Below are 19,510 nucleotides of genomic sequence, written 5' to 3'. Positions count from 1 at the left end.
TAGAGAAGTGGTTGTTGTGAGTGGAGACTTTTTGAGGTTTTTGGGCTGTGACCTGCAGTAATTCAGCAGTGACCAGTGTAGGTTGGCACCAGACTCTGGGAATCCTACACACCCCAAGGTATTGCTCTGTCCAGGACCTTGGGAGTATAAGAGAGGGAGCCCCACTAAGGGATGGAAATTGAATTTCCACTAGTCCAGCTCAGCAGGGACCTGAAATCAGATTTTTAGTGATTTGATTTAGGGGGGTGTGCCTTTTCTCCTATACTCAAGTTTGTGGAATAAGTCTCAAAGTTACTACAAGGGCAGGAATTTTCATTTTTTGGTCTTTGTTCATTACTGTTTTACGAAGCCTGGTACATTGCCTAAAACACAGTAGGCACTCAATAAATGTTAGTGCTTAAAGGCACATGTAGAAAATGAAAATTTCCTGGGTGCCTGCTAAGTGCTAGAGACTCTTGAAACTTCACTTGGATTCTTCTTTTCACACCAACACTTGAAACTTGGTATTTTCTTTCATGTTTTATTTCTCCTCCTTTCCTTCCTTCATTTCTTCCTTCTTCCCTTCCTAATCCTTTTCCAGTTGTCTGAATGTATTTGCATGTGTTCTTGTAAGCAGTGTATTGTTATATGTGTGTATTTTCCATTTGTATTAAGACTAGAGTGTCACTTCTCATCCTGTTTCCCATCTTTTTCACTCACCTCATTTTGCCATCCACCAGCACCCAGACACTCCTGCCAGTGCTGGGGTCCTTAAATAGATCTCCTGGATTAGAACTTTGGAATATATGTCCAGGAGTGGGGCTGCTTGCTAGGTCCCTGCAGTGTCCATGTGTAATTTAACCCAGAGCGACTCCAGTGGCCCACATTCCCTACGGCAAGGCATGAAGCTTCCTTCGTTTCCACATCTGTGCCAACATTGGCCTTCCCTAGCTTTCTAACATGTTTCAGTTTTATAGAGTGATACCTCGTGGTTATTTTAACTTGTATTTCTTGCCCTGATTTGGAGGAAAAGAATTGAAGTCTCAGAAAAGTGATGTTAGTGAGTAGCTGGGTTTGTGTCCACCTACCCGAGGCTTAGGCTGGAGGGCCTGGATGGGCTGATGGCTCGCCAGCAGCCGGGCCAGACTGTGTGGGCACCGTCAGGAGAGTAGCCTTCTGCTGTGATCGAGCCCCACCTGGTGGCGCGGGAAGGGAAGGGGAAGGGGAAGAGGAGGGAAAGAAATGGAAGGGGAGAAATTTACCCCAGCAGCTGCACAAGGCCACGCCCAGCCAGTCATTGCACACATGGAGGACATGGGCCAGGCCTTAAGGGACTTAGGTTTAGCCTCTGCCTCTGGAAGGTGAAAGGAACTAGAATAGCTTCACCATTGAGGAGCCTATTGTTTTTAGCAAATGAAACCAGAACTTTTTTTTTAAACAAAAAACACTTAGTATATTTCTTTTTAAAATGTACTTTAAACTAAAGTACAATATACACATCTAAAGGGCATAAATCCCAAGTGCACAGCTCAATGAATTTTCTAAGCTAACTGGCCTCCAGTTGGTCACATACTGCCTTTTCCAAGGATAGCCACCATCCTGACTTCCAACACTATAGATTAGGTCTAGGTCTTTTTGTTTGGCCTGGGTTGAAGGTTGTATAAATGGAACTCTACAGGTGTTCTGTTTTGAATTTTGCTGCTTTTGCACAATATGATGTGTATAATTCATCCATATTGTTTGGTCATTCTTGTTTTTATGCGGTATTCCATTGTATGATTATACTGCAAGATATGCTTTCTACTGTTGCCTGATGGATATTTGGGTTGATTCCAGTTCTTGGTTATATAGAATAAAATTGCTGCAAAATTTAGCACATCTGTTGGTGCACATGTCTATTGGTGCACACATCCACTGGCACACACATCTACTGGTGCACACGTCCATTGGTGCATATGTCTATTGATGCACACGTCCATTGCTGCACACGTCCATTGGCGCACATGTCCATTGGTGCATACATCCATTGGTGCACACGTCCTTGGTGCATACGTCTATTGGTGCACACGTCCATTGGTGCACACGTCCATTGGTGCATACGTCCATTGGCTCACAAATCTATTGGCACACACGTCCATTGGCACACATGTCCATTGGTGCACACTTCTATTGGTGCACACGTCTATTGGTGCACACGTCCACTGGCGCACACGTTTATTGGTGCACACATCCATTGGTGCATACGTCTATTGTTGCACACATCTATTGGTGCACGTGTGCATGCAGTTCTGTTCAGCATGTATGCATAGGAAATACCAGACCATAGAGGAGTGTATATTCAACTTTACTGGATGCTCCCAGTTTTCCTAAGTGGTTGTGCCAACCTGCAGGGGCAATGGCAGAGTGTGAGAGTTCTGATTGCTCCAAATTCTCACCAATGGGCGTTGCCATTGCCAGTCTTTAGCCATTCTACTGTGTGGGTAGTGATTCTGCATCGTGTTTTATAACTTGCATGTCCTGATGATTAATGACTTTTTTTATGTTTATTGGTCACTTGGCTATCCTCTTTTGTGAAGTTTCTATACTAATAGAAGACTTCTGCCTGTTTTTTTCCCACTGAGTGACCTGCCTTTTTCTTACCAATATATAGGAGTTAAAAATATATCACCTGGATAGGAGTCCTTTGTCAGATATGTTGTCAGAAGACATATCTTCTCTTGCTTGTGTTGCTGGCCTTTTCACTCTCTTAGTGATGTCTTGGATAAGCAGAAATTCTTTTCTTTTATTGAGACAGGGTCTTGCTCTGTTGTCCAGGCTGGAGTGCAGTGGCATGATCATGGCTCACTGCAGCCTTAACCTCCTGGGCTCAAGTGATCCTCCCACCTCAGCCTCTTGAGCAGCTGGGACTACATGCATCCACCACTATCCCTGGCTAATTAAATACAGTTTTCTTTTGTGTAGACAGGATCTCTCTATGTTGCCCAGGCTGGTCTTGAACTCCTGGCCTCAAGCGTTCCTTCCACTTCAACCTCCTAAAGCGCTGGGATTACAAGTGTGAGTCACTGCACCTGGCCAGAAATAATTCTGAATTCTAATATAATACAATTTATTAAATTTTTCTTTTATTATTGGAACTTGTTGTGTTGTGTTCAAAATCTTTTTGCCTACCCCAAGGTCATGGAAATTGTCATCTACCAGTCTTCTCAAAACTTCCACAGTCTGCATCCATCTGGAATTGATTTTTGCATATGGTGGGAAGCAGAGGGTCAATATTTTTTCCATATGGATATTTAATTGACCAGCCTGATTTATTGGAAAGACCATCATTTCTCCACTGCACCACAGTGTCACCTTTGCCATAAACCAGGGGATAGTACACGCATGAATCTGTTCCTGGTGTATGTGTGTGTCTGTTTCTGTATCTGGTGGTAACTGTTTTAGAGAGTGCAATAGAATTATACTATTCATAAGGCAATTTCAGAGTCTGTAAAACACCAGTTTAGAGTGTGCTGCAGGTGGTGCTGTCTGCTGATGGACGCTGGCTTGGGGTTGTCTGATAAAAATTCCTTTCTCAATGCGACCTGTGAATCTTAGGGCTCACTGTGGGCTCGCCTAGCCAGGATGTCAGGAACATGAATCTGAGGCTTCTCTTGTTTGTGCCATCCAAGAATGAAAGGACTCTGCACCCACAGAGGGAGCCGTGTAGCCTCAGCTGTTTTGAGCGGGGCAAGGTCTCTTCTCTGCTTTCATTTTCTTTCCCTTTTCCAGTTCATGCCGAACCCCAGAAAAGCCTTCAGTCCGGTGCTACAGGTGCATCTGGCATCTGAGAGGTGGGCTTCCCACAGCAGTTCCTCCTTGGAGGTTCTGGAGGCACCAGTCAGTCTCTTGAGGATGTGGCATTCAGCTCTGCAGGGGCTGGGCTAGATCTCTCGTTAACATTACTTCATGACCAGGGTTTTCGTGTTGACGTACAGGTCCCCAAACAGGGGCCTTGAAGTTGCAGGGGGAGAAGCTCCCCAGGCCTGGCTCTCAATGTACCACTGGAGGGGCAGTGGGATGGGCCTGCCTTGCAGGGCCATCAGCCTGGGGCTCAAGCTCTGGCACTTTCACTGGGCACAGATGGGCAGCAGGGTGTGGCTCTGGGGGCAGGTCGAGGACAGCGTTAAGCATGTGGCTTCCAGCAGCGACTCTACCATGAACTCAGGGAATCACAAGGGGATGCTCCACCCGTCTCTGGGCCTCTAACTCCACCTTTGGTCTCTGTATTATGGGTTGGGTTGTGTTCTTCCAATTGATATGTGGAAGTTCTATCCCCTGATACCTGGGAATAATCTTATCTGGAAACAGGGTCTTTACAGATATAATCATGTTAATAGAGTGGGCTCTAATGTAATAGGACTGGTGCCCTTAAAAAGAGACAGAGGCACATGGAGAAGAGGGACTTGTGAAGATGGGGGCAGAGACTGGAGTTGTGCTGCCACAAGCCAAGGAATGCTTAGGGCTGCAAGAAGCTAAAAAGATAAGAAAGACTCTCCCTGAGAGCTTTTGGAGGGAGCATAGTCCTGCCAACACCTGGACTTTGGACTTCTACTCTCCAGAACTGTGAGAAAAATGCCTGGGCTGGGTGTGGCGGCTCACACCTGTAATTCCAGCACTTTGAGAGGCCAGAGCTGGAGGATTGCTTGAGTCCAGGGGTTTGAGACCAACCTGGGCAATATGGTGAAACCCTGTCTCTACAAAAAATACCTGGGTGTGGTGGTACATGCCTGTAGTATCAGCTACTTGGGAGGTGGAGGTTGGAGGATTGCATAAACCCAGGAAGTCAAGGCTGCAGTAAGCCATGATAATGCCACTGCACTCCAGCCTGGTGACAGAGTGAGACCTTATCTCATTAAAAAAAAAAAAAAAAAAAAAAAAAAAGAAGAAATATCTGTTGTGTTAAGCCACCCAGTTGTCGTACTTCATTCTAGCAGCTCTGAGAAATGAATGTACCCTGTCTCCGGGCTTGCTTCTCCAATCTGTCCTTCACCACATCATTTCCTGCTCCAAACCCATTAGTGGTTCTTCACTAACCCCTGGAACATCATGGATGCTGGCAGCATCTCCCATTTAACCAATTCTAACCCAAATCCCAACTCATGCCTTTCTCTCTTTTGCTCTTTCCCACCGCATCTCATGGCACACCCGACAGTCATTCAGGCCAAAGGATGGCTCAAGGGTCATTCCTGAGTCCTCTCCCTCATGTCCACACTCAACCCAGTGACAAATTCTTCCAGCTCTACCTCCAAAATATATTCTCAGTAATTTCCTTCTACCATGGTCATCCTACTTTAAGCCTCCAACCTTCTCTTTCTTGAACTGCACACTAGCCTCTTGTGGTAGGCTGATTGCAGAATTGCCCACAGTCTTGGACTACTTCCTGCATCCAAGTTATTTGAAACTCTTTCCTTCTATAGGTACAGGTTGTTTCTCCATCCTTGAATTTGACCTGACCTTGGGACTTGTGTTGGGCACTGAAGACTAGAGTGAGGTGAGAGTGATTGTGTGCCATTTCTGAGCCTAGTACTCAAGAGACCTTGTGCACTTCTTGGAATGCTGCTACCATGAGCACAAGCCCAGGCTAGCCTATTAGAGGAAGATCTGCATGGAAGGGAGGCCAGCCATCCCAGACAAGGCCACAATAGATCAGCCAGACCCAGTTAACCCACTAGCTGACTGCAGACGTGTAACTCCAGCCTTGCTCAGCTAAGCCTGGCCAACCAAGATCAGCAGAGATGCTCAAATGACCAGTGGAATCACGAGAATTTGTGTTGTTTTAAACTATATTTTGGAGGTTATTTGTTACACAGCTGTAGCTGACTGATAGACCTCCACAATCATCTCCAGGCTTTCTCTTTCTTTCTCACAGAATATTTTCATCTCTCAGAAGCCAGAGGGGCCTCTCCTGTACTTTTGCCCTCCAACATGATTTTCTGTTGCAACTAGAATTATCTCCAAACTCAGGGCCATAGCCTCCAAGGTCTGACTCGATCAGTTCTCCCAACTCTCTCCTTTGTTCACTCTGCTTCCACCACACTGACCTTCCTGCAAGTCCCATGAACATGTCTTGGCTTTTGCCATCCCCTCTGCTGCAGCTGTCCCTTCAGGTCTGCTCATAGTGGCTCCTTCTCATCTTTCAGGTACCAACCCAATCACTTCCTCCAGGAGGCCTGGCCTGACTACATTGACTAAAGCCATCCTCTCCTACCCTCCTCCCAGTCACTTTTCTTGCATCCCACCCTGTTTTTATTTTCTCATTACTTGCTAAAATCTTTGTCATTACTTGCAAAAAAAAAAAAAAAAAAAAAAAAAAGGCCTTTGCTGAAGTGCATATTATTTGTGTCCCCAACTAGAATGTAAGCTCAAATCAAAGCACTGCTTTGATTCACTGCTGTGTCCTTAGTAGTTATAACCGTTTCTGGCACATAGTAGGTGTTCAATAAATATTTGCTAAATGAATGGATAACAAATGAATAACCTTCAGCGGTGAGGGGCGCCTTTGTCGTGAAGCTTGCAAACCCTTTGAGCATGTTAGCTCCTGCCACTGTGCTTTCTGTTAATCGTCCACTCCATTCAGACTGACCTACCTGCAGTTTTCCCGCCACGCCACCCTGTCTCTGGCCTCTGACCCTTTGTACATTCTGTTCCCTCTGTCTGCTCTTCCCTCCTATACAAAGATCCTGGAAACTCCTATTTATCCGTAAAAGTGTTATGTTATACATCTCCTCCTTCGAGAAGCTTTTCCATCATCTGCTGCTCCCAGCCCATGGTGAAGGGCCTCCTCCCCCTGTTCTCTGAGGACATTGGATTCCCTTCACCTCACTCATCACACGGTGCTCTTAAATAGCTGGTTATTCCTCTGTCTTCAGGACTATAAACCCCATGTGGGCAGGACCAAGTCTTCTTAATATCGGCATCCCTGGACTCCCATAGGGGCAGGGATGACACACCCATAGGTGGGTGCTTAGTAGCTATGTAATGGCTGAGTGTCAGGATTGAGGAATATGACTGGAGGCCAATGGACTAGAGGAGCTCAAGGTTTGCCTTCTTTCTCTGACCGCACATGAATAGAAATCTGTGAAGATTCAGGGACAATGTGGGCCCTGGGTGGATTTGGAGAAGTGGAGAGTGGATGCAGTGTTTGGGATCACATACATCCTCCTGCTACTACCAACCTCAACACAGTGAGGAGAGCTCCTGATTGAGGCCAGAATGCTGGCATCTCCCTCAGCTTCTCTGTGACATCAGAAGGGCTGGGCTTCCCTTTTTTCTGAATACCTTTCTACACATTGGGGCTCCTAGTGAGTTGTGGAGGAACGGAACTGATGTATGACTCCAGCTCTTCAGGAAATGATCCAGGGGTCTTAGTGGACCATAAGGGAAGTATAGCACATCAGCCATATAATACAGCTGGTAGAGGAGAAAAATGAATACATAAAATCTACATGTCATCTTGAAGTCAGTCCTTATTACAAAAAAGGAATCCAGCCACTGGCTTCATGCCTTATTTGGCTCCATTTTTGGCTATTGCATTTTTAAAAGGGACACACTAAGGATACTGCAGAGATAATCAAACTGAATTGTGTCACAGAAAACTGTGGAAAAAACAAGTCTGAAGATGAAATGGTTAAATGGTCACTGTCATATTACATCACTATGGTTAATATATCTGACATTTAACTTTTTAGGGCCATTTTATCTGTTGTTTAATTTGTTCCTCATCACTAGTCCTGCCTGAATGTGAATATTTACCAGACAATCAAGGCTGGGGTCCTCAATGCAGGATAGTGGTTGGCATTGCTTTCCCTGGCTGCCAGATCTGTGATACTGAAGTGAAGGCTTCTGAGGATGCTTTCAGGTTTGATTTTGGTTGAGGTAATATTGACGAAGTGCCTGACACTTGTGATGCTCAGAAAATTCGTTTCCTTTCCCCTTTTTGCAGCGCCATTTCTACCCAAGGGACTGGTATTTGCTGGAGAGAGGGAGTATCTCTTAATCCTTTGCAGCTGTTTCCTTGGATTCTGGCTTGGGTCTCACTGTAGTTCTGTCTAAACATGGCTTGCTGGATCCCAAGTGTCCTACTTAGTAGCTGTGTGACTTTAGGCAAGTTACACGGGCTCACACTTCTCTGGCCTGCTCGCTCCTTGGAGGGGTGTTGTATTCCTTAGTGGTGACAGCAACCCTAGGGTGGGCTGGCATGGGGTGGGGGAGGATTGGTCTGGCAACCTCCAGGGCCTCTCTCTGAGCCCCAGTGGCAATGACTTTCAGTGGAGAGAACTACTTACCTTCAAGGGATCACTTTAGAACCTCAGAGTAGGATATGGAAATTTAAAAGTACATGGAAGGAAAATTTTAGTACACGGAGTCAAGGAGTAAAACCTGCTCACAAGACTGGCTGGAGTAGTGGCTGCCCAGCGGAGATTCTGTACGGGAGTCTCTCTGGGGTGTGTCCTAGCTCATGGAGACCCAGAGATCATTAGATGTTTAGGTTTGCCATGAGCAGATATGGATTTGGTATTAGCAGCTTTTCCATGGGGACTGACGTGCCTAGTTTTGGGGATCCCTCTCAGAAAAGCAGCGGCTGGAAAATCAGCTCCTCGTCTACCCCAGCGAACTAGGAAACAGCCCATATTTGTATGGAGTTCTCGGTTGTCACTGACTGTGCTCCCTGCTTCACATGCAAGCTCTCATGTGCTGTTCACAGCACCCCTGCTCAGCACATACTGTCATTAACCCCATTCTACAGGCGAGGAAACAGAGGCACAGAAAGGTAAAGGAACTTTCCTAAAGTCACACAGCTATTAAGTAGAACACTTGGGATTCAGACTTGCTTGAAACACTTGCAGGGACTGGAAGGGCCTGAGTTTGTGACCTTTTTTGGCCAGCATACCCAGATGGGAAGGCTGTGTCTCAAAAGATTTCTGCAGGATTGGCCACAATCATGCAAGAGAGCAGGGCAGGAGACTTGGGGAAGATACTGTTTTCGTTTCAGCCCTGCCGTTTCTCATCTATGTGACTCTGAGCAAGTTTCTTGCCCTCTGCGGCTTCTTTTCTTGAAATGAATAAGGTCCTGGACTTGCTGATATTGAGGCACCTACCAGTTCTGAAAGGTTTCGGGCCTCTTTTGGGGTCTGTGGTTGTAAGCACCCAAAGGTCTCCTTCCTTGCCTCCATATGTTGGTAGCATTTCCCTCTCTCACTGCCCCTGATCAGTCCCCCACTCTGTACACAAGGAGGCCAGGTCTCCACAAAGCCAAGTCCTGCACATGGGCGTGGGGCATGTGTGTGTGTTCTCAACCAGCTCCTTTACACTTTGTCCTTTCTAATTTCCCTCTGAGGACCCTGGACCCCACCCCCTCCACTTTTTTTTTTTTTTTTTTTTTTTAATTCCTAAGCCTTCCTTCCTAAGAAGCCCTTTCTAAGGATTCTTCTTTTGGTCAGGAGAAAAACTACAGTTTCTCCTAAGCTGGTTCTGACTTGGATGTCAAGGACCAGTCTTACCGCAGCACAATGATCACACAACCGAGGCTTGTTTTCTGATTGCTTATTTTCTAAAGGGATGCACTAGGTTGGAAGGACCACTTGTAGTATGCCAGAGGATGGCATCTGGAGACAAAGGGTCCCATGACAGAAGGAGCCTGAAGGTGGCGGTGAGAGGAGCTATTTAGAGTGCCACACTGCGTATTCCGGTGAACACCTTTTTAGCGTCTATGTCCCCTTCGACCATGTGGGGGTGGATATCCACATTCATTCCTGCATCCTTGCACAGCTTGAGCAAGGTCCGAATGTTCTCCTTGGACAACCTCAGGTATCTGTTCAAGAGAAGGCAAAAGAGGTCAGTTGAAGGTGGAGTCACAGCAGCTTCTAACTTTATTGAAAAAAGCTTAGATTTAAGCAGCAGTAAGTGTGGGTGCTCTGCAAGGGGCTGGCTCTCCCAGTCATCCGTGGAGCTGATAGAGACTTTATAAGACAGTGGGACACCCCACAAAGGAGGTGGGAGTTTGCATTGGTGTAACTCTTTTGGCAGTCAGTTGCCTCCAAAGAAAAAAACATTCATTATCTTTGACTCAGTAACCCCACTCAGGTTCTCGATGTATCCTAAGAAGAGAAGTCAATGGAAAGAAAAGCTATATAAATAAAAGATGTTCATTTTGGGATTGTCAACAACAGGAAAATGAGTAAATCCACTAACAGAGAAATAGTCAATCCAATAATGGACTACCTCATGTCAAGGAGCTTAATTAAAAAGACATAGTTAGAATGGCATTAAGAAGAAGATGATGCCACGTGGCTGTGACAGTACCAAGTGGTGAGAAAAGGCAGAATGTGAATTGTTACGTGATTTGTCACTGTCATGCGCACATACACTGAGAGAGGCCACGGGCTGAGAAAGATACAGACAGTGGAAATAACTGCTGAGCAAAGTTGCAGGCATAGCAGAGAGCATTTGTTTTTTAATAATATCCACACAATTTAAAAATCAGACCATTGATCTAGAATATTAGCTAGAGCCCCAAAATTCTGATTGATACTGAAGAATGGGATCAATCCCATTTATACTGTGTGATCCAGAGAGCTTCTTATTCTACCAGCAACCCTGACCTTGGTCCCAGCTTTAGTATAGAGTGTAGGCCCCTACTCAGGCTGCCTGCTGGTTGCTTACTTTGCCACAGACTATGGGAGAGGCACTGTGTGTTAATATAATGTGATTTTCTGCCTGTTAGGAATGGCCACTGTTCTTTAAGGTCTTCCCAGAGCCTACCTGTTCTTATGGCCAGCTCAGACTCCCTCACCAGTCCCCACACTTGGACTACCTTTTCCCTGATCAGCCTCTGAGGGTCTCATGCATAAGTACATGGGGACACTCATTAAGATCTCATCCTGGCCAAGCGCTGTGGCTCACACCTGTAATCTAGCGCTTTGGGAGGCCAAGGCAGGCAAACCACTTGAGAACAGGAGTTCAAGACCAGCCTGGGAAACATGGCAAAACTGCATCTCTACTAAAAATACAAAAATTAGCTGGGTTTGTTGGTGCACGCTTATAATCCCAGCTACTCAGGAGGCTGAGGCATGAGAGTTGCTTGAACCTGGGAGCTGAAGGTTGCAGTGAGCCGAGATCGCATCACTGCACTCTAGCCTGGGCGACAGAGAGAGACTGTCTCAATAATAATAACAATAATAATAAATCTCACTCTGAACCACTCCATTCTTTTCTTGGTTGTTTCTTGAATGGTTTCGTATGCTATCTCTTCAAATATTCTTTCCGTCTCTTTGGAGGGCAGGAGTCCTGTCCAAATCTCTTTTCCCCCACCATGGAACCCAGGTAGACTGCCTGTTGCCCAGAGTCAATTAGAACCACATGGTCTATCTGAAAGCCATGGCCAAAGTCATCCAGTCATGGAACCAACCAGCAAGGGCAGTCTGCTGAGGTCTCTGCCTGTTCATCTTGAAGCCAGTTAACCTTCTGCCAGTCAGTGAGCAGAGCAGGACTTTGTGATGGGGTTATTAGATCACCAGACATTTGAGGCCATCTTAAACCTACAGATGAGTTTACTGATGTCAACCTTACAAGGATGATAACAACTACATTACTCTGTTGTCTTGTTTCCTTCTTTGCTAAAGTTTCCAAACTTTGTCAGTTACAACTTTACAGTAAAGGAAAACACTGGGCTAGGGAGAAGGATGCTTGTTTTTGGAGGGGGTGGGGGAATCTGGGCTCCACTGCTAAAACCCAGAAAGCCCTGATAAACAGGACAGAGAACAAGTGAGAAGGGAGACTCTTTGGGAAGAGCAGTAAATAGCAAATGGTTTCACACTTTGTTCATGATCCCTTAGACAGTCTAAAAGCCCAAACATGCAGCAGGTAGGTCACTGGGGATGGTGGCTACCGTCACCAGCAACTCAACCCCACAGTGCAAAGGATAGTAGGGAAATCTTCCTGTTAAGACAAAGCCACATTCTTTCCTTTTTGAGTAATATTGAAACAAATGGAAATATTGGGAGGGTTGTTGAAAGGTGTGGCATCAAAATGGCAGCACCTAAATGACATGCCCATTCAGGCGATGGTCTACCAGCAGGTGAGCTGCTGAAGACCCATTGGCTTGAACCCCGGAGCAGTCCTTTGGGACCAAAGGGCAGAGCTCAGCCACGCTAAGCCCCTACTCCTAGATCTTCAGGTTAAGCCAAGGTGTTTGAGCCAGAGACAGGAGTAAGCAAAGCCTGTTCCGGGATCCCACCCCTCTGCCCAGGGGGTGGCAGCTCTCACCGGCAGCTCAGCACCTCCTCTGGCTTCAGCATCCTTATGGTTTCCATCTTAGGCTCGGTGCTTTTCTCCATGAGGCTCTTTAGCTTGCGTTCGTAAGCCGTGTCAGGCATCTTGTTGGACCAGTCTCTCATGAAGGTTGCCCTCCGGCTGCTAAAGGTACCGTCCTGTAACATGGGATCTAAGGCAACGCTTTGTCGACGGAATGGGTTTGGCCGCTGAGTAGACTCTGGGTCGACTGCATCCTTGACATCTGTATCTGAAATTGGACAGATGTCATCAAAGAGTTAGATCATGGGAGACTTGAGAGGTGGGGTAGGCAAGAAGGGGATGAAGGCTGGAGGAATGCATGTACTTCAAACAATACCTGTTCTGAGATATGAGGTCTTTCCATGGCTTTCACAGGTTCTCTACACCCTTTCCCTACTTTCTTTTTTTGAGACTGAGTTTCCTCACTCTGTGGTCCAGGCTGGAACACAGTAGCACAATCATACCTCACCTCAGCCTCTATCTCACAGGCTCAGTGATCCTCATGCTTCATCCTCCCGTGTAGCTGGGCCTATAGGCACATGCCTCCACTCCTGATAAACTTTTATATTTTTGTAGAGATAGGGTTTTGCCATGTTGCCCAGGCTGGTCTTGAACTCCTGGGCTCAAATGGTCCACCTGCTTTAGCCTCCCAAAGTGTTGGGATTACTGGCGTGAGCCACCGCACCTAACCCAGGTTCTCCTTCTTTGTTTGTTCAATCCTTTTTCCCCTCCCTCCTTTCTCCTTGCCTTGTTCCAACTCCCTTCCTTTCCCTCCTTCCCTCTTTCTGCTTCTTTCTGTCTGTTCTCTCCATCCTCCCCAGTGGGAGTTCCCCTAAGTGGAATGTGCATAGAGGAGGTAGCCTAGAGGATATCTTCTGATATCCCAGGGAAGGTATCAGAAGAGAAAAGCTTTGAGCTGAGTTTGAAAGGGCGAATAGTTGATCAGTTAGAAAAAGAAGGAAAGGATCACAGGCAGAGGAACAGAATGTGTGAAGGCGCAAATACACGAAATGAAATGGTGAGTGTCTGATGTGACCCAAATATGGGGTTTGTACCAAACAAAATGTTGTTGGACTTGCAGGGGTGCCCAATATTTTGGCTTCCCTGGGCCACATTAGAAGAAGAAGAATTTTCTTGGGCCACACCTAAAATACACTAACACTTATGATAGCTGATGAGAAAAAAAAAAAAATGCAAAAAAAATCTCATGATGTTTTAAGAAAGTTTACAAATTTATGTTGAGCCACATTCAAATCCGTCCTGGGTCCCATGTGGCCAGTGTGAAGGTTGGACTAGAGCTTGGACACCTTAATATTTTTTTCTTGCTAAATTTCCTTCTAAGTGTTTTATGTATTTTTACTTACGAGGATGGAATATTTTGTACTCATTTCCATTTCTAACTGGTGTGACAAGTATATAGAGAAAAGTCTACCGTTTGTTTTTTTTTTCTTGAGATGGAGTCTTGCTCTGTCACCCAGGCTGAAGTGCAGTGGTGTGATCTCAGCTCACTGCAAGCTCCACCTCCTGGGTTCACGCCATTCTCCTGCCTCAGCCTCTGAGCAGCTAGGACCACAGGCGCCCGCCACCATGCCTGGCTAATTTTTTTGTATTTTTAGTACAGATGGAGTTTCACCGTGTTAGCCAGGATTGTCTCGATCTCCTGACCTCGTGATCTGCCTGCCTCAACCTCCCAAAGTGCTGGGATTACAGGCGTGAGCCACTGTGCCTGGCCAAATATACTGTTTTTTAAAAACTATATTTGTCAGCTGGGCATGCCGGCTCATGTCTATAATTCCAGCACTTTGAGAGGCAGAGGCAGGTGGACGATTTGAGCCCGGGAGTTCAAGACTAGCCTGGGCAGCATGGATTGAGGCCAAGAGTTCAAGACGAACCTGACAAGACTAACAAAGTGAGACCCCATCTCTACCAAAAAAAAAAAAAAAATTAAAACAAAAATTAGGGGTGTGGGGGCACATGCCTGTCGTCCTAGCTACTTGTGAGGCTGACTTGGGAGGACTGCTTGAGCCCAGGAGGTCAAGGCTGCAGTGAGCTATGATCACACCACTGCACTTCAGCCTGGGTGACAGAGTGAGAGACCCTGTCTCAAAAACAAAGAAACAAAGAAACAAACAAACAAAAAACTATATTTGTCTAGTATACCAGCAACCACAGTAAATTTTATTACTTTTTAACTAGAATTTCATGAGTTTTGCAGATATACAATCATATTGGGGGAAAAAATGAACATATCATTCCTCCAATATTTATCAAAATTACATATTCTTTTTAATATATATGTTACATTTGACAGACCCTCTAAAACATTGCCAATAATGATGATAGGGATTAAGCCTCATTTTGTTCCCGATTTTAAGTAATTTGGGCATTGCATCTTTTAGAATGATATTTGCCCCTATTTGGGGTATATGTTTTATAATATTTTAGTGGTTTATCCCTGGTTAACATAGAGTTTTTACTGGTGATAATTGCTTGATTCTACTCATTGCATTTTTTTTTTTTTGCCATCTACTGATATAATCACATTTTTTCCTTTAATATGTTGATGTAATAAATTGTGTTCTTAGATATCCTGATAATGAACCACTTCTTACCTGCTGTAATAAAGCTCACTTGTTTATGGTGGAATTCATTTCAGACATTGTACATGTGATGTATTTTCATACATCAAGTATATTTGCTAAAAATTTCTAGATTTTCGCATTTATATTATTGTGAGATTGGCCAACTTTTTTGGTATAAGTTTTAATATTAAAGTTCTGCATTAATTTAATAGCTTGTTAAATTAGTGCAGAAATGTCTATATTTTATACAGTCTGTAATAGTTGAAGTAACGTTAAAATTATATGCTCTTTAAATGTTAAAACCTTGCATGAAACCATTTGTCTTAGTGCCATTTTTTAGTGGGAAAATGTTAATTATTTTTCAACCTTCACTGCAGAAATTGCCCTACTCAATTTTTCTGCTCTTTATTGTACCAATTTTGATAATATATAGTATAATAGAAAATCATCCATTTCCTTTAGGTTTTAAAATGTATTGTATATTGTATAGAGGTATAGTATTCTATTACAGTTCTTTTATTTACATCCTTTCTCATATACAATCTTGTGTATTTTTACTCTTCCTTTTAACAAGGCTTATGATTACTTCATAGCAATTGCTTTCATGTCACTTGCTTTTTCAAAAAGCCAAAAAGCTAGCTTTATACTTAGGCTTTTAACAACTTTTGATCTTGATATTATTCATTAACCCCAGCCAGTATTTAATATATTAATTTTCTCTTTTTCATAATTCTTCTACTTACTAAATTAATAAAAGTGTTGGCAATTTCTTTTATTATGTGTTTTATAAAGAATTATTACTTTTAGTTTTTACTGTACATTTTCTTCTGAGCATATATTTTGCCTTTGTCTCATAGGTTTTGGTATGAAACACGCTTATTTCATTAGTTATTTTCTTTGACACAGGGGTAATTTGGATGTATGCTTTTTAATTTCCAATTTTTATAGTTGAGGGTTATTTCTAATTGTTGGTTTGGGATGATGTAGGTAGCCCTAAAATCTTTACTTTTGTGAATGTTAGTATTTTCTCCGTGATGAAGCACACAGGGGATTTTTGTAAATATTGTTTGGATATAAAAAAATACATGTTCTCTATTCAGATGTAAAGCTATAGTTTGTTAACTGCATAGTTACATTCTTCTATGTATTTCCTGTTATTGTCTGTATGATCTTCTATTTGTTTCTGAAGGAGATGTATTAAAATTTACCCCTATAGTGGGGAGAATGGGAGGGAGATATGGGTTAAAAGGCTACCTATCCAGTTACTATGCTGTGTTAGTCTGTTCTCATGCTGCTAATAAAGATGTACCTGAGACTGGGTAATTTATAAAGGAAAGAGGTTTCATTGACTCACAGTTCCACACGGCTGGGGAGGCCTCACAATCATGGCAGAAGAGCAAGGGAGGTCTTACATGGCAGCAGGCAGGAAGAACTTGTGCAGGGGAACTTCCATTTATGAAACCATTAGATCTCATAAGACTTATTCACTATCACGAGAACAGCATAGGAAAGACCCGCCCCCATGATTCAATTACCTCCCACCAGTTTCTCCCACAACACTTGGGAACTGTGGGAACCACAATTCAAGGTGAGGTTTGGGTGGGGACACAGCCAAACCACATCACATGCTCACTACTTGGGTGATAGGATCATTTATACACCAGGCGTCAGCGACACAGAATTTACCCATGTAATAAACCCACACATGTACTCCTAGAACCTAAAAGTCAAAAAAGAAAAATAAAATAAAATGGACCACCATAACTGTATCTTTAACAGGTTCTCCCTGCATTTCTAAATGTCTTGCTTTATTTATTTAGCTTCTACATTTTTTGATGCATGTAGGTTTATGGTTATTACTTATTCTAACATTTAAAAAGGTCTCTCTTTTACTCTATGTGTTTCTTTTAGCCTCAATTCTAACTCATCTACTTGCACTTCCTTGTTGTTTCTTTGCTTTTCCTTTTCTCATCAACCTTTCTATCTCACCTGGTTTTAAATGTTTATCTAGATATTGATTTTAAATTACTTGCCAATATGTTGTTTCTAGTCTCTCCTAGAGAATTTTCTGCAGATGAAAGAATGTATGGCTTATAAAAATCCCTAAATATTTCTGAATCTACAAATATAATTCATTCATTTGATAGTGACTTATGTGAATTGGGGCCAGTATTATGGGGGTTTTCATTCTTAGCAATGCATGTGTGCTATTCCACTTCCAGGTTGATGGCAGGTTGATTTCTTTTCCCCTTGTAAGTAAATTATTCTGTCTGTAAGCTTGTAAGATTTCATCAACAAAGTTTGGGAATTTTATCAGGATATTCCTAGTCGAAATGCATCTAGACCTCCTACAATTACATAAATGTGGAGACAGTGGCCTGAGGAGTGGGTGTGACCTGCCCAAGGTGTCCCAATGAGTTAGTGGCTGAATTAGGACTCTTTATGGCACATGGTGCTCTGGCACTGTAGCTGGTCCTTGACAGGGTGATAAGGTCAGGTGGCCTCAGCAGTCCGTTTGTACGTGCAGGAAATTGGCGCTATGCTATGGGAGGATCATGAGCTGCACATTCTCCTTGACACAAATAAGGAAATTCCTTGGAGAAAGGGCAATTGCCTTTCCTGAAACATCTGATCCTCTTCTGTGCAAGGTGGGTCTCATGAAGAAAAGAGCAGTAGCAATATAAAAAGTAATGACAATTACACAGATTAGCTGACATGTGTTGAGTGACTCACATACCAGGCAGTGTTCAAGGGCTTTCTGGCAGTGGGGGCACATTAGTCTCACAACCACGTCATGTCCATTTGACAAAGGAGAACACTAGGATCAGAGGGATTAGGTAATGTGCTCAAGATGCCACAGATCATCAGTGGTGAACTGAGGACCTGAGCCCACATTGTCAGAGCCTTTTTCTGGAAGCCTGTCCTGGCCACTCTTTTGGACAAAAGTGACCCACATTCCTCGGTTTGTGGCTGAAGAGATAGGTTATATTTCTAGTGAGCCATGTTCGGGACACCAGAAGCTCACTCTGTGCTCGTGGAGACAAAAGAGGGTATGGCCTTCCAGCCCTGTGCATTAGGGAATGTATCCTTGGCCTGGTGTCTACACAATATCCTGGACATAAGGTGCCAGGGAGGGAATTCCCTTTCCCAGTCTAGCTACTCAGACTTTACCAAGATTTACTTTGGCAAGGTGTTACAGTTGTTTACCCAGGATCTTTTCCTGGCTCATAGCCAGAGCAACCTTTCTAAAATTTAAATTCAACTTAGTAATTTCCTTCGTAAAACTTCTCAGTGACTTGTTATTGCATTTAATCAGGTTTATGTTGTGGAAAGGCCAATTTGAGACTTCTGCCTTCAGTCAAGATGGGGTAGTGGGGATTGGATTTATCCTTCCACCTTAAGCAATTAAAAAACTGGGCATGTCATATGCAATAGCAGTTTTTAGACATTGGACAATGCGCGACACAGGGCAGTGATCCTTGAGTGAGGGGAAAGAAATGAGGGGAGCCTCATGATTGCCCCAGCCTTCAATTGGAAGATGCTTCCAGGTTGCAGCGTGGGGTAGCAGGGAAGCCTAGACAGAGCCCAGGAGTCCCCTTGAGTTGAGGAGAGAGACCAGATAGTTTAGGTAAACTGTAAGAGCTAGAACAACAGGAAAAAGCTGCGCGAAGAACTGCAGAGTTATGCAAAGATTCCTCTCAGCTGAGGACTAGCCGGAACAAGCCAGAAAAGAAAGTACTCCAGTGAAAGAATTGGTAGACAAGAATACGGCAACAGCTAGTATGGCATACTCCTGTTATGCCCTCCAAGGCAGGGTCACATTAAGAAGAGACACAGAAGATTTAAAATGATCCAGATTGAAATTCTAGGGATGAAAATGACAATGTTTGAAATGAAAAATTCTATTGGATGTGATTAACAGCAGATTCGGTATAGAAGAGGAAAGGATTAGTGGACTTGAAAGTATAGCACAAGAAACTGTACGAGATGAAACTCAAAGAGAAAAGACTGAAAGATGAAGAAAAACACAAGATGAATTTTGGGACTTTAAGTATGTGTAATTTGGGTGCCTGAAAGAGAGGGGAGAGAATGGAGAAATGAAATAAATTTGTGAAGAAATAATGGCCAACAAATTGGTAAAATTTGATGAAAACTGTAAACCAAGAATTTCAACAAACCCCAAATACAAACACAAGAAACATTAAGCAAATGACACTAAGGCACATCATAAGCTCCTTTCTTAAAAGAAAATCTTAGAAGCCAGAGGAAAAAACATACTTTACAGAGGAACAAAAATTAAGAAGAGAGCCAGCTTCCCATTGCAAACAAGCCAGAGGACTGTAGACCAAACTTTAAAGTATTGGATGAAGAAAGGTTGACAATCTAAAATTCTACACTCAGCAAAAGTGTCTCTCAGAAACAAAAGTGAAATAAAGACCTTTCTGGATATACAAAAGCTATACGAATTTATTACCAACAAAGCCACACCACAAGATACATTAAAGGAAAATCTTCAGGTAGAAGGAAAATTCTTCCAGACAGAAATCTGGATCCAATGAAGAGCACTGGAAATATTAAATGTGTGAGTAAACACAAAAGTCTCTTGAAAACATAATTGC

General features: G+C 43.7%; 1 protein-coding gene across 1 annotated transcript in view; it reads right to left on the bottom strand.

Annotated features, from left to right (window-relative positions):
• Nucleotides 1-9,528: 9,528 nt before the first annotated feature.
• Nucleotides 9,529-19,510, bottom strand: part of LOC105546045 (chromosome unknown open reading frame, human C16orf78) — a 20,935-nt gene continuing 10,953 nt past the window's right edge. Inside the window, exons 4-5 of the mRNA XM_011989142.1 lie at nucleotides 12,283-12,538; nucleotides 9,529-9,829 (exon numbers count right to left, since the gene is read on the bottom strand). Coding sequence (XP_011844532.1) covers nucleotides 9,682-9,829; nucleotides 12,283-12,538 — 404 coding nt within the window. The 3' untranslated portion in view covers nucleotides 9,529-9,681. The remainder of the gene's footprint in view (nucleotides 9,830-12,282; nucleotides 12,539-19,510) is intronic.

The sequence above is a fragment of the Mandrillus leucophaeus genome, unplaced genomic scaffold, assembly GCF_000951045.1.
Source record: "Mandrillus leucophaeus isolate KB7577 unplaced genomic scaffold, Mleu.le_1.0 Scaffold348, whole genome shotgun sequence".
In the NCBI taxonomy this organism is placed as follows: domain Eukaryota; kingdom Metazoa; phylum Chordata; class Mammalia; order Primates; family Cercopithecidae; genus Mandrillus; species Mandrillus leucophaeus.
This window is presented reverse-complemented; position numbering and strand designations above follow the sequence as displayed.